The 15,360-nt window shown below is 33.6% G+C and overlaps 1 protein-coding gene across 1 annotated transcript in view; it reads right to left on the bottom strand.

Moving 5' to 3' along the window:
* Nucleotides 1-15,360, bottom strand: part of LOC124358357 — a 31,602-nt gene that overhangs the window by 963 nt on the left and 15,279 nt on the right. Inside the window, exons 5-6 of the mRNA XM_046810658.1 lie at nt 7,558-7,817; nt 6,691-6,879 (exon numbers count right to left, since the gene is read on the bottom strand). Coding sequence (XP_046666614.1) covers nt 6,691-6,879; nt 7,558-7,817 — 449 coding nt within the window. The remainder of the gene's footprint in view (nt 1-6,690; nt 6,880-7,557; nt 7,818-15,360) is intronic.

The following is a 15,360-nucleotide window of genomic DNA, read 5'->3' as shown; positions in this document are numbered from 1 at the left end:
ATTCCTTATTCATCATTCTACCTTGTGGCAACAACTCATGATGCACCACGCTCCTGCAATCAAAGAAAACTGTAAGCAAAACTTTCACATTCGACCGAACTTGGCGTGCTTTTTTCGGTCTTGGTTCGTGCGGCAGCTTCCATTGAGATGATTGAGCTTTGGTTTCCACGTCATAACCATAAACCCACGATTCGTCACCAGTTATAACCCTCTGGAGCAAATTCGGGTCGTCGCGGACATCTCATTATCAATGTTCATGCGATGCTGTTTTTGATTGAAAATTGAGCAATTTTGGTACGAATTTTGCGGCGACCCGTCTCATGCCCAAATTATTGATTAAAATCGAATGGCACGAGCCAATCGATATGCCTAGGTCCTTGGCAATTTCTCTAACGGCGATTCGACGATTGGCCAATACCATTTTCTTCACTTCATTAATTTTTTCATCTGTTGTTGAAGTGCTTGGGCGTCCGGCACGCTCTTCGTCGTTCACATCTTCTCGGCCTTCTGAAAACATTTTGTACCACCGATAAACGTTGCTTTTGTCCAAAGTAGCTTCTCTGTATGCCACAGTCAACATTCGGAATGCTGCGCACTTAAATTTGTTTTTCACACAAAATTTGATACAGGTTCTTTGTTCCATTTTTTTGAGTAGGTAAAAATTGAAGACAAACCAAAACACGTGCAAGCAAAGCAGCTGTCAACAATTAACTGAACATTCAAAATGGCCGAAATTGTCAACATAAGTGAGAGACATATATACCAACATAACGCCACAAAAAAATTGAAATTCGAATATATGTAACCCGAGAAAATTCAAAATTCGCGATACTTTTTGAACACCTCGTATAATACAGCAAACATATGGATGATGTGAAACTTATATAGACAACCAGGTTGTCTCATCATACATCACCCTTACCAACTTTTCTGTGTTGATCTGTGAGGGGCTTGATTGCCTACCTGTCCTAAGAATTTACGAGGTACATTCAAAGTTGTCACCCTTCAAAACAGCCCCCATTAGATATTATTCAATTGTGCTAGCTTCTTACAATCCTTGAAAAACTTCTCTAACTCAATCTTTGGGATTGCCTTTAGCTCTTTAAGCGATGCACTTTTAATGTCATCTACTGTATAAACAACGGCCCATTAAGATTTTTCTTGATTTCTGGAAATAAAAAGTCACACGGAGCCATGTCTGGAGAATATGGATGGTGGGGCATCATTACAGTACTTTGATTAGCCAAAAATTCAAAAACAAGCAATGTAGTGTGAGCACATACATCATTATGGTAGAAGAGACATGAACTGTTTTGTCGCAATTTTGGAACAAATTTTGCTGTCACACATTTTATAGCCAAAACATTTAAAATTCATGGCATGAACCAACTGATTCGCCAACATCATCAGCGACTTCTCGGATGGTAACATGGTGATTGATCATACCTATTTCTTCCACGTTTTCATCAATTGTGATATGCTGAGGCATCCTGAGAGTTCGTCATCTTCAATGTCTTTACGGCCATCTTTGAAACGTTTATACAACTCATAAATCCTTGTTTTATTCATTTGGATTCACTCACTTAGACACTGAATGAAAATAGTTTACAGAAATAAACCAACTGAAACTACCCAACTGGTTTCAGTTTCTTAAGCAAAACAACTGGATGAGAAATTCAACCGATATGAAAAACTCTACCAATTGAATCACTGACACCAAATTTACATTGAATTTTATTTTAAAACTTATCTTCTTTATAGCACCTATAAATAAAAATATGTTTGTTTCAAAATAGTTATTTTAACTAAAGTTAATAATAATTATTATTATTATTTATTATAGAAACTTGGCAACTGACTGATTGAGCTGGCTAGCACCTGTTTACGGGTGGGTACGTCGCTGCGTGTATTGGCAGCCGCCTAAAAATGGGTGGGTAGTACATCATCTCTAAAAACACTTTTTATAACGTATTTTGTTCTACTAATGATATTTAACCACCATTGTAAGCAGGACAAAATGCTCTTTATTTTAGCAGAGGTTTTGTTACCAATCATAAAATCTGTGACTCCTAATACTAATCTTTGTTGGATGGCTGCTTACATTCTATCTAAACAGACGAATTCTGAGTTAACAATGTTCATTAGTTGTATGTTATTGTTTTCAAATCCACTCATATGAGTTATCTTCAATTGAAGTAATTGTTAGTAGTGTAATTTATACAGTAATTTGTTGTTGTTCTGTGTAATGTGTAAATTCGTAAGTAATCAATTGGTTGTTTTCTTAATTTTAGGTATGCCTGTTACGTTAGGCTAGTTGTGTGCAACTTCTATGCACGATTGCTGCCAAAACTAATATTATAAACTAAACTTAATCCTTTTCTAACTAGGCCAACATTCTTCAATTAATAAAACGGATCCATGGCTAAGGGAAACTTATTTAACAGATTCTCAGATGTGAGAGAGCTACTGAACAGTGGGCCCATGTCATACCTGTGCATTGTTTCAATATTCTCTTAATATATACATTCAGCTCCATCATTTATCATTGTTATATATTTCCATAAAATAAAATTTCAAAAAATTTGACTATTTTGAATTTATTATTGAAGAAACAACATTGTTTGCCAGGGGTGGTCCCAAGTTTAATTTTTTTTTTTTTACTTATAAACTTTTATTTTGGGTACTATATTCAAGATAATTATACAAATTATATTTTTTGTACATAAATCCATTTCTAAAAATATTTATGAACAAAACCATATATAATAGACCATGGTTATGTTAGTTTTTATACTAAACAAAATGTTTAAAAATAGATCTGCAAAACTCCAAAAAGTAGTCTGTTAATACAGAGTAATCTAACTGCTAGTTCTAGGATTAAGAAAAACAACTTATGCAAAATACTACAACCAATTGAATCAGTTTTTTTCTACCAATAGAATGATTCAGTTGTTATCATCACTAATCCTCAGCCACTATCGAACTTCAAACGCTGCTCTTGTCACCTCTGCTCACATCCACCACCTCATGCTCACAACACCTGCCATAGTAGCAGCTCAAATTAGACACTCACGTTGCAGTGTTCTGTGAATACTGTATGTCGCAGTTTGAAAAATTTAGAAACTCCACCATCTTGAAAATAAATATCGTTATAAGTATACAAATTATACCAAATTCTTGGTCCAACATTGTTTCTAATTTTCATAAATGACTTGCTGAGATTACCATTTAATGGAAAAATCATAGGGTTTGCTGATGATATTGCGATTAGATATTCTGAAAAACAATGGGAAAACATATGGAATCATATTAGAGAAGATTTGATAAAAGTCAGGAAATGGTGTGAAAATAACAGAATGGTCTTTAATGCCTCTAAGACCAAGTTTATAAATTTTGACTTAAAAGGATACCAACTCAATAATGTGCTAAAATTTCATAGATTAGACTGTCAAGCCATTTCAAACTGCAATAATTGTGAAATTATCGATCAAGTTAACAAATTAAATATTTAGGAATAAACATTGATGAAAAACTGAGCTGGAAACCGCATATAAACTGCATTCAAGAAGGTTTAAGAAGAAATATCAGAAGTTTTTATTTTTTAAGGAAGTTTATTGATGATAAATTAATGAGAACACTTTATTTTGCACTAATTCATTCTAAATTGAATTATGGTATAGAAAATTGGGGAGCTGCTGACAATATAACCATACAACCGTTGAATGTAACACAAAACTTCATAAGAATAATTGCAAAAAGGAAAAGATATGAATCTGCATTACCTATTTATAAATATCTAAGAATATTACCACTAAAATATTTATTTTTATTCAAAGTATTAAAAATTTTCTATAAGAGAAAGTGGAAACAGGAACAACAGAGTTTACCAAAGAACAAGAGGTGACATACAGGGGGCTGTTCATGAGACCAAAGGTAAATAAGTCAATTTTCAAAAAAAAGTTTGTTTTTTTTGGGTCCAAAATTTTTTAATCTGTTGCCTTTTCAAATAAAAAATTGTAAAAATAGAAACAAATTTGAGAATAAATTGAAAAGTTGGCTTTTAAATTTTATTGATATTGATAACTTTTTTCAAATTTTAATTTAGGAATTTGTACAGTTTTATATTAAAAGATTTTAATTTGTAAATTTATAACTAAAAAATGTTATGTTTAAAATAAATGTTAAATGTGGGGTGTGCACACGGCAGATTAACTGCACGATTTTACTTGTTAAGATTCGACTGAACATTAAACAATTAAGTACAACTTTCAGTTGAGCTAGCCACGCTTACTGGATACTGTGGCTAGTAATTCCTACCAGTACTGATGTAAATTGTTTAAAATTATATTTTCTGGAATAAAGTATATTCCATTCTATATTCTATTCTATTTATTTGTAAAAACATGAACTTGATTTAGTTACAATCAATCCAAAATTATGTTGGTATTTACTGCTAATGTTTTAATTGAGAACTTAAAAAACTTGGAATGGCCACTATCTTGAAGCCTTAACCCTATAAGTGGCGGTCATTTGTGGTCTCAGTGGCAGGCCGTTTTTGGGTAAATTGCCGTGATCGTTAAACTTATTTTTAGAAAATATTATCTAAGTGATAACCTAGCAACATTATATATTTTTGTTTTCCTTATGAACTATAGAATAAGAATAAATATATTATTTGGTGCCTTACCATTATTTTCAGATTAATATCATTGTAGATATGTAAAAAAAATGTTTTAGAAAAAATAATTTTTAAGTTCTACTGTCCGTCACTTTGAAACTACTGGAGCTACAATATAATGTCAAATTCAAAGAATACACACAATTTTATTCTAAACAAATTACTACCTATGCATTTTTTTCTATTTACAAGAACAAAAAGGTTAGAAGGGAAAAACTAAATCAATGTACAAACTGTTTTTTTTGTTTTTTTTTTTGTTTTTTTTACTCCGAGTCACTAGAGTCACTAGTCACTAGGGCTTTTCTTTTAGTCCCAGTAGTGTAAGGCCTACAATAGTGGCTTAGTTTGACATAGCACAGTATATTTCGTAAATATAAAACAGGAATTGTCTTATCGCAAACCCCTCCCCATCCTCAGACAGAGGTCAAAGTCGAGTGGTCTAGTAGATAACGTGATTACAGAATCTCGCCGCCCATTCAGCTGGTGCGCCGCATTCTTGTACTTTCGTGTTTTACTCTGTGTGTAATAGATTAGTGATGGATGACACTATGAGAATTTGGGATTTAACCAGGAGGAAGAGGGGACCATTAGTTTTTTACAAGATCGTGACTAGTTGCCTAAATCTAAAATATTTGTGGCGGTCGGCAGTTGCGGCTGAAGGTGGAAATCCACTACACTCACTCATCCTTGATATTGCTGCTTTCTGGGCGTCACAGGAAACCCATTAACAATTAATAATTATTGTAAGTTTGTAATTGAAGAGTTGCTTTTTCGTTCTATAATGTTTTTTTTTCTATAAATTTATTTGTTTGTGTTCCTCATACTGGTGAAGTCGGTATAATCCAAAAGTACCCCAACATTTTCCATGACGAACGAATAACCTAAACATTTACCGGTAACACAAACAACGCGATAAACAATAATATACTGATAACCAAAGTCGCCAAACAAAACAGTGACGAGACGAGTAGACAGCTGTTCTCTCGTCTGCCGCCAGGTCAAACGAAAACCGTCGGAATCATTTAAGCCAGCAAACATTAGTAACATGAATACACACTATACTATATGATATGTATAGGAAATTTCATGGAGAATACGACAGTTCAAACTAGGCCTAAAAATAATGGACGGTTGCGGAGCAACGGCCTTAAATGTGAAGCGACGGCGCTTGCCACTTCGCGGCGGCGTGAATCATACGTCTCAGACGGCACTTGCCACTTAGAGGGTTAAGAGCTATTTTTAAATGAGTAAGAATAAAAAAATGTTGCTAGTAATTACTTGCTTATAGTCTCCTGCCAGTTTTATGCAAATATTTTGTACATGTGACTACCAGCTCAGGTTAATATGAAGCAATGGGAGGGTAGCCACTCTAATACACTTTTCAAATTCCCAGGTTTTCCCCGGTATTTCCGGTTGTTCACGAATAGACTTATTTGGATTCAAGATTCAGCTGCCACGCATCTCTGGTTGTTATACTGTGAAATCGTAATTTTCCAGATGTATTTTAAGCATTTCTGCTGGTATCGGAGTAGAGAGAAAAGAGCCATGGTATCGAGTAACGGATTCAATCTATCCCTAATAAAAATTCCAGGCGCATTATAAAACTTTATATAGGCCTATGATCCACACGGTTTTTCAGAGCCCGAAATTCATGCATAATTCACGTTTTTCCAGAATATCATTATGTTAATGGCGGCAGCCCTAGTTATAGTCCCATGAAGTATTGTGGTTCCAAATATATCCCACTGCCGGCCAGTATATGAATAATGCATTAGAAAGTTATATGGTTCTAGTTGTGTTCAAGTTCTACTTCTTGTGCTATGCACAAATGGTAGTTATTTTCTGGATAATCATTGTAAATACATAGCTTACTTAATATAAGCTAAGTACAAAATAATACTATTAATTAACTATTAGAAAATGTCGAAGGCATGCACATTTTGTGCTTAAAATAAAGATTTTAAAATATTGTTCCAAGATTTTTGTCATTAATTACAATGATTGAAACTTACTTCAATGACAATGAGTATGTCTCCATAACAAATGCAACTGCCAATGCAGCACTTCTTGATATTCCTCCATTCCCATGTATAAGTGCCTTTCCTCCACCAGCATGGCATCCATCAATAAACTGTTTCACCTTAGAAAAATGTTGGATTATATTTTCCGTTGGACTATCTGCAATGTTTAATACCAAATACCTGTTGACAATATAACAAATATAGAATTACAATACACAGCTTAAGAGCTTATTTTAAGTAAGTTTATATTTACAAATAACAATTAAAAATATTAAATAGATTAAGTGATCATAAATGTATTTAATTAATATTTACAATGCCGAACATGATTTTAATTAGTTTAATTGTAATTTTAGTACTATATTTTACTTACATTTACTACAAGTTTAAATGTTGTATCAATATAAAAAATAAACTGTATATTCCATGGAGTTTATCATCCATAAACGTAAAAATAAAAGAAGCATATCTTAAAAAATATTGCCTTTATGATGACATAACTGGAGTAATGTGATATGCAGCTGTTACACTATGTGAAAACATGTACATGACTTATACTACATTGACTGCATAAATAATTGTTGAAAGGTCATAGTATACACTGTACATTAGCATAGAAATTTAATTATTTTATGATGTTTCGTTACTCATAAACATTAAAACAAAAAGTGGGCTACAGATAGTGTTCTTAGACAATGAATTTTGGTGGCTTTAAACAGCCTGCTCATCCTAAAAAAGTTGTAACTATCTGCACTTAAAATTTTCATCACTTACAGCAGGATGAGTATGGGCTTTTGCTTCTTTATATTTGAATTGTAACACCTACAAAAATAACTGTGTATAAAGTGTGATACTCACTGAAACACGTCTGGAAAATTCGGCCTAATGAAGTGAGCCTCAACATCCTGGCGCACACAAACAATGTGAGTTATTCCATGCTGCCTCAATACGTCCAGTTTGGTTCTCTGTGCAGCGGAGTATGGGCCCAAAAACACACGAGGCACTACTTGTTGCATGGTCCGTCTCATTGAGTATTTCCAATCATTGGGTGAGTTAGAAGTTCTCAACTGGGTATAGGGATCGAAAATGGCTTCGCTATCGTCTTGTGTTGTCATTTTCTACAACAAGTTTACAATGTGACTGAAATAATTAACAACTATCCAACCTGAGTTTAAAAGCACAAAATATGTAATCGTTCTAGTTTTTATTTCTTAACTACAGTGTTCGTAAATTTAATTTCAAAACAGTTCATAGCATAATCACATAATTCTTCAATTGTATACAATTTCTTTTCTGTTTTTCTTTTATGAATTTTTAATCTTAGAAGGTCTTAATAAGGAAAACGTCTTTAATTTGGGTCAAATTCCCATGATTTCAACATTATTGCTATTTTACGTATTCAAAGATGGCGTAACAGCTGACATCAACAGCAACTAATGAGAGGTTGACTTACGATCATAACAAGACCTTGTGATGCTTGTAGAACAATGAAATATTGCTACTTTGGGATTATACCGACCACACCCAGGCATGAATCGTTATTTGACATTTTGCTTCTACTGATTACTAGATTAGCGTAGAACAATATTTCGTCAATATAAAACAGGAATTGTCTTATCGCAAACCCCTCCCCAACCTCAGACAGAGGTCAAAGTAGAGCGGTCTAGTAGATAACGTGATTTCAGAGTCTTGCCGCCCGTTCACCTGGTGCGTCGCTTTGTTGTACTTCCGTGTTTTACCCCTACATTTCTCCGAACACAAAAATTCAACAAAAACAAACATTACCAAACAAAAACTAAACTCTTTATTGAAAAAACACTCAAAACTTGTTTTTATTCTTGATCACACTCCGCCACCCAAAATGCGAGTGCCTCCGGCCATCAGCGCAGGCTTCGGCACCAGTGCTGCCCCGCGCTGATGTCAACGAAAGAAAAAGGACATCCCTCGAGATAGTATCTATCAGTAAAATATCAAATTCTAGAGGGGCTGATCAGAAATATAAATTGAATTGTAATGGAAAGGCAATTATGTATTACTCGGAGGTAGGTAGGTGCCAAGGATATGTAAATGTTCTTTTCTACTAGACCAGGAAATCTTAACTGCTGCAATTTCACAGACAAGAGGCACACTCAATGAATCAACATTCAAATTCTCTACCTCAATGTCTAGACCGTTTGCATAAAATATTGCAACACCGCCTTTCAAGTTGTGTTCTCTACTAAAAGAAGCTGCTAAAGTGTAGTTCAGGAGACAGGTGTTTGCCAACTTTTCCATTGACTGCCCATGCTCAGTTATAACCAAAATAGCTGGCTGTAATGAACTAAGAAGATGATTGAGTTGGTCAACTTTGTTATTGATTCGGTCGACATTCTGATGAAATATTGTTATACTTTGCTGAGCTTTAGTTTGGAATTGATGAATAATCTGCTTCTTTGAGGGATTTTCCACCGGGCTTTCGCTTTTGAAGTGTTGCATAAAAAATGGGGATTTGGATTCTGTGTTGGTGAGCCGTCTTCATCCGCATCCATGTAACCGTGCTAAAAACTTAAATAATCATGTGATGCCGCTCGGCCTGCCGTAATCGGGATTCTCGAGAAAGATAACAGCGACAACAATACCTGGAAATGCTTGTAAGTTTGTAATTAAAGATTTGTTTTTTCGTTCTATCATGTTTGTTTCTATAAATTTATATTTTTGTGTTCTTCATACTGGTGTGGTTGGTATAATCCCAAAGTACCGAAATATTACTCTACCCGAGTAATAATTGTACAACTTTGTTAGCCTAGTTGTCATTTCCACCAATTAAAACCTTATATTGTTTTGTTAAGGAGGGCAATAGCAATATGTTAATAATGCGAAACTCTTGTATTGTCAGGTCAACCATTAACCTCAATACCGACAATAGCCGAGGGAATTAAACACAAAAGCAAGAATGTCAGAAACGCCTGAATACATTTTCTAAACAAGAACACCGATGAATGTTTTTGTAAGACACAAGGCAATAGTGCAATAGTAACAGTACCACTATTGACCGAATTTCAACAGTCTTCTTTGCTGCTCTGTAGTAGGTACCTATAAACTGAAAACTAAATAGATTTTGGTGAACTAAACAGTCTACTCTAAAAATAGTTTGTGTCAATAAAAAAAGAATCTCCGTACACAGTTTAGGTTACTTAGCCTATGTTAAAAATAGAAGTCTTTCAATGCTTAAACTTCATATTACTAATTATGTCTAACCTACCTGGTTTAGTGCTATGACGCTCTGGGAAAGATAATCATAATCATAATTTACACTGACAAGAATCAAGCTTCTGTTAACTCTTCATTGTAATATCACTAATGTAAAAGAAAAGTAAATATCTTCTTCAAACGTGAACGGGTGACAGGCATAAACAGATAAAAGTAGTTTCTTAGATTCAAAGTCCAAACAATACTGTTTCCCACTAGCAAAAGGTACTTCGAAACCGAATTAAATGAAAACTTACAATACGACAATGTTCATGCAATATTCTCATATTGAGATTTCAGGACTCAACACACACTTTCTTGTAATTAAAGGTAGTATGAATATTATCCTCTTCTCTAATCTCTATGACCAAATTCAACTAGGTTCTAACACTTCCTAATTTTTCTCTGACTGAACTCTAGAGCACAGCACAATTATTTTTGTGCTTAGGAAGCAGTGTTTCCATTCTACTTGGCTCACAAGATTTTTCCCGTAAAGAAACTACATTATTTTCTCTTCCCTGTTAAAAATAAAATTATTTTTTATTTTTCAATTTTTGTTTAAATCTTTTTATTAGTATTCTTTATTAGCCCTAAATTATTAATTATATCATAATAATACATAGCATGATTTTCTAGGCTGCTTTAGGATATGTTTTGCGTCAAGACAACAGAATATATATATATGTATAATAAATTTAATTAATTTTTTTTTGACGTGACAACGTCTTAAATTAGGTTGCGGCTCGGAGTCACTCATGAAAAAGTGTAACGCCCGGTAACGTTACGATGCCCGTCCAGTGCGTCCGCCGCACGGGATCCGCACGGGATAAAGCAGATAACTGTGGGTCCGCCGCACGGGATAAAGCAGATAACTATGTTTATTCGTGAAAATGTGGAGTGCTTAGATTCGTCATTTACAACAACTACAACAATAAAGGTAAATAATTGTACACTGATATTTCATTATCGTAAACTATGATTGATTGATTAATTGTTAGATTGACACAAAAGTTGAGAAACTGAGTTTATAGGTTATGTCATACTTTTGACAAATGTTGATAGTGTTAAGTAAATTATTAGTTTAAATCACTCTGCAATCAATCGTAATTCAGTCGATTGAGAAGAAACAGCGCGTATTGCTAGTCAAACATTTAAAATAACAAATTATAACCTCTAACCTGTCATAACAGTGCGACCAAACAAACGAACTAAACCGACCAATCACCACGCGCGGAGTTAGAATTTAACTGTGTTTAGCAAGAATTTCAAATTCCAATTTTAGTAAATGTTTTATTCAACTTTACCATTTACAATAACAAATTTTAATTAATTTCAAATTATGTACAATGTTTTAGTAAACAAAATATATTTCTATAGTTAAAATTTGTGCAATTCTTATTTTCATTCAATTCCTTGTTCCTATTGTGCAATTTAATAATATTCATATCAATAAATATTCTACCGAGAAAAAGACGTTGTCACGTAAAATCTTCGCCCGTAAAACCGACTTTACAGGCAACCATAATTTTTTTTTTTTTTATTGTTCACTTGGGTTTTAAATAGTTAACTTTAAGAAAAACTATCATTTTCGCAGAGAACGCAGAGCCCTGATATGAGGTAGTATAAAGTTGTCTACACTAGTGCGTTTTTCAGTTCAATTTTTGATTCAACAATCGTTTCATTTTTCCTTTCAACTTGCCTTTCATTGTATGTAACAATACATGTCCTCATTGAAAGAGTTTTCAATCTACATGTATTCATCAGTTTCGCGCAACAAACGTAGCGGATTCGACTAACTTCAATTAATTTCTAGTAATAAATGCAGCTTATTTAGTGATTAAAAGTGGCGAAAAGAAGGTAATGGAAAAAGGGCTATTTGAAGAAAAGGAACTATCAAATAGTGGGTGAAATACATTTGTTTAAAGTCTTTTAGAACTTTACCAGAATGTAGAAAGCTAACTTTAATGCAATCCTAAGATTGATTGGTCACAGAATCAGAAACACGGTTCCGTGATGCGATTGCTCGATAGGAAATCAAATTAGCTTTCATGCTTCGATTCCTTGCTACATCAGATTCATTCATGTCCCTTATGTTTTTATTTCGCTTTTCAAACCAGTCTATATCAAAATTTACTCAAAACTCTCCTTTTGTTTTGAAAGATGTTATCGAAGAGCTGCAGTATTGGATCAAGGTGATTAAAACGATGTTTTTAATGACTAATTACAATTATTATTATTTGTACGCAATAGATAAGGGCAGAATAGCAAACAGTTTTTTTAATTCTATTTGAAAAAAGAACCGTTATGTTTTATTGAATAGTCAGTTTTTTGACAAGAATTCGAACATACAAAAAGATTCACCATCGACTGAGTAACACCGGTCACCGTAGAGCGTGTATTAATATCATAGTACTCAAGCTCATTATTCACGCTGTTGGTGTTGATCAAAGGTGAGGATGTACATGTATTCCCAGTTGGCGTGGGTGTAGTAGAATAGGATGACGATTCAAAGAAAAATAGGACCTCAGACTCTTTATTTTATTATTATCTCTAGTTGCATTACTGTACTTTGTTACCAAATATTGCAGTGAATTTTTATCACTGTTTTGTTTGTGTACAATTATTTTGAAATTAAATCCCACAATGCAGGGTCCTTCTTATAATCATCAATACATTTTAAAGTGGCTTTTTCGCTCTCTGATAACTCTTCGTGACACAGGTATGCAAAAACACACGTTTAAAAAGTTCTTGTCCAACATTCTTGACCTTATGTTGGACAGCAAACTCACTCTCAATAGCCATGTTACGCACACTAAGGCAAGCGGATGGGTCTTTTTACAGGTATAAGAATCTACTGGCAAGACATCACAACTGCAGCTTATACAGTCACTGGCACTATCATTGTGTTTTTACTGTTACCCTGCATGTGGTAATAGTATTTCAAGAGATGACACTGCGCGAATACAAAAACTCCAGAGCAGTGCTACATTCTCAATCTTGGATGATTAGCTCACGTGTCTGATTACCGAGAGGCCTTAAATATGCTACCTATGGAAACCATATGATGGATGCGTACTAGCTGTATAATCGACAAGGTTCTTTCCGTCAAGGAGTCTTGATCAGTACCTGAGTGAGAGACTATTATACCTGGAGGAGGTCTCACAGCGACGCACCCGTCATGATCAGGAGCTTAACTTTCCCAAAGTGGCAAGGGAGATCAGTAGGCCTAGAAGAAGTTGTTCTTTTGCCGACAGTCTGCAATTTTCTCCCTGCATATCTCAAAGTAGACATATCATCTCAAGTAAAAAATTTAGAAGTTTTTGTCTCTGCAGTTTTTTAATTAGAAATTAAGATGTGACGTGTGTGTTAATATATTTATTGTTATTTATTTATTCTTCCTTATTGTTTAGTGAAATTACATTTTAGATTAAGCAAGCACTGTTGTTATATTTTAATAATTAAATGTAGAATTTGTAATATTTAAACATGTCATGAGTTGCTTTGCAAAATAGTGTATCTGAGAAATGCTTGAATGAATAAAGGCTTTTTGATTCATTTATTTATACTATTCAAGAACTTTATGAGACTGTATTTTGCTAGTCAGTAGTTTGTATTATTTATTGACATTTGCCCATGCAATCAATTGCTTTAGACAATAAATTCTTGATTCTTGACTGGAATATAAATTTAATATTGACTTTACCTTTAGAAACTATCATTTAGATTTCAAAAATTGATTTTAAAATAAATTTATTGACAATTTTAAAAGAAACATATTTGTTTATTTAGTTAATTACATACGGTTTACTACGCGTGTATTTTAAATAAAACGTTATAGTAGATTTCAACGTTAATTCTCACGTTAATGGTCTTAAACGTGGTTTTTTCCTTTGAGGGAGAGGTATAAAAATGCATTTATACACACATGTGGCCAGCCTGTAGTGTGGAACTCTCACAAAAGACGTGAACTGTCCACTACAAATCTTCTTTAACGTGGTTGGATTACCTTTAAAGCATTTAATTTCCATAGGATTCTTAAAAATGCCTTATAAAGTACAGAACATTCTTTGGCATTGTGATATTTGTTAAATTTTAAATATATTTGTCTACTTCTGTTGGGTGTCTACCATAAAATTTGACAGTTAATATATTGAGTTTACTGATCATCACTCCAATTTCAAAAATTCTTTTTAAAGGATTCATGAACAATTTTAAGAAGCATCTAGCATCAAGAAATTAATTATTTTCACTAGCTTTTGTCATCACAACATACGAAGAAATCCAAATATGGAAAGAATGCCGTTTCCACTTGAGTTTATTCAAATTTAACTAAGTCAAGCTGACTTAGTTAAAGGTATGGCTATACATACCTTTAACTAAGTCAGTTATCTAAGCGGATGATACGGTACTAACCAGCTATTCAGATGTCTGATTTGGAACTTGGAAGCTTGAGTATCCAGAACAATATATTTAAAGTTGATTAAAGTAAAATAATTGAATACTCGATTTGAAAAGACAACTTTCATTCAGTTTCTAACGTGAAATCTAAAAAACACTTTTGTCAGTTTCACTATCTCTGTCCATGTCATCACCACGCAAATGAAGCTAATAGTCAATTTAACGTGGATATTTCCATGGTACAATAAATATTAGACATATAATACCATAAATACTACCATTCACTACGTGCGGTAGCTGACTGCACTATACGACTACAAAAATCACCAAGGTGCAAACACTCACAGCTGAGAACCAAGGAAGTGCTGACATCTAGCAGAACATGCCAGAACTACTTGTGCTCCACGTGATTGTCATCGAAATGCAGATTGCACAATATTACAGCAGATAAGTTAATAAAACAAGAACAATAAAAAGTGAAAGAATAAAAGCTGTTTATAATTACACAATTAATGCATGTAAAATATGCATGTGAATATGCATGTATTGGTTTGGGCCTATATTGGAAACCAGTTGAGCTAAACGATAACAGCCGTCATCTTGAAAAAAATTATTGGTTAAGCCTGACAAATAAACTTACCCAAGCTATGTGCTAGTAATGCCTTTGTACCATATATATATTTATAATTTTTTCAATAAACATTGAATCACAAAAAGTACTTGCTCTGCCGGACTCAACCCGGATCTCTCACTTGCCGGGTGAATGTGCTATACCATTACACCATAGAGCCTCACACACACTTTTTTTAACACTTGGGTTATCATTGCCCGAGACACACACACACACACACACACACACACACACACACACACACACATATATATTCACTTCAGGTGTATAAAAGCAGAATTATTGCTCTATTATATCAATTATTAGACTTCTTGATATAAAGTTCCTTTAATATTTCGGCTTTTACCGTTTTCAAAAAGGTATAATAAAAAATAACAACACAGCAACAAAATTTACAAAAGTAA

This window comes from Homalodisca vitripennis, chromosome 3 (assembly GCF_021130785.1).
Source record: "Homalodisca vitripennis isolate AUS2020 chromosome 3, UT_GWSS_2.1, whole genome shotgun sequence".
Taxonomy (NCBI): Eukaryota; Metazoa; Arthropoda; class Insecta; order Hemiptera; family Cicadellidae; genus Homalodisca; species Homalodisca vitripennis.
Note: the sequence above shows the minus strand (reverse complement) of the source record. Positions and strands in the feature narration are given on the sequence as shown.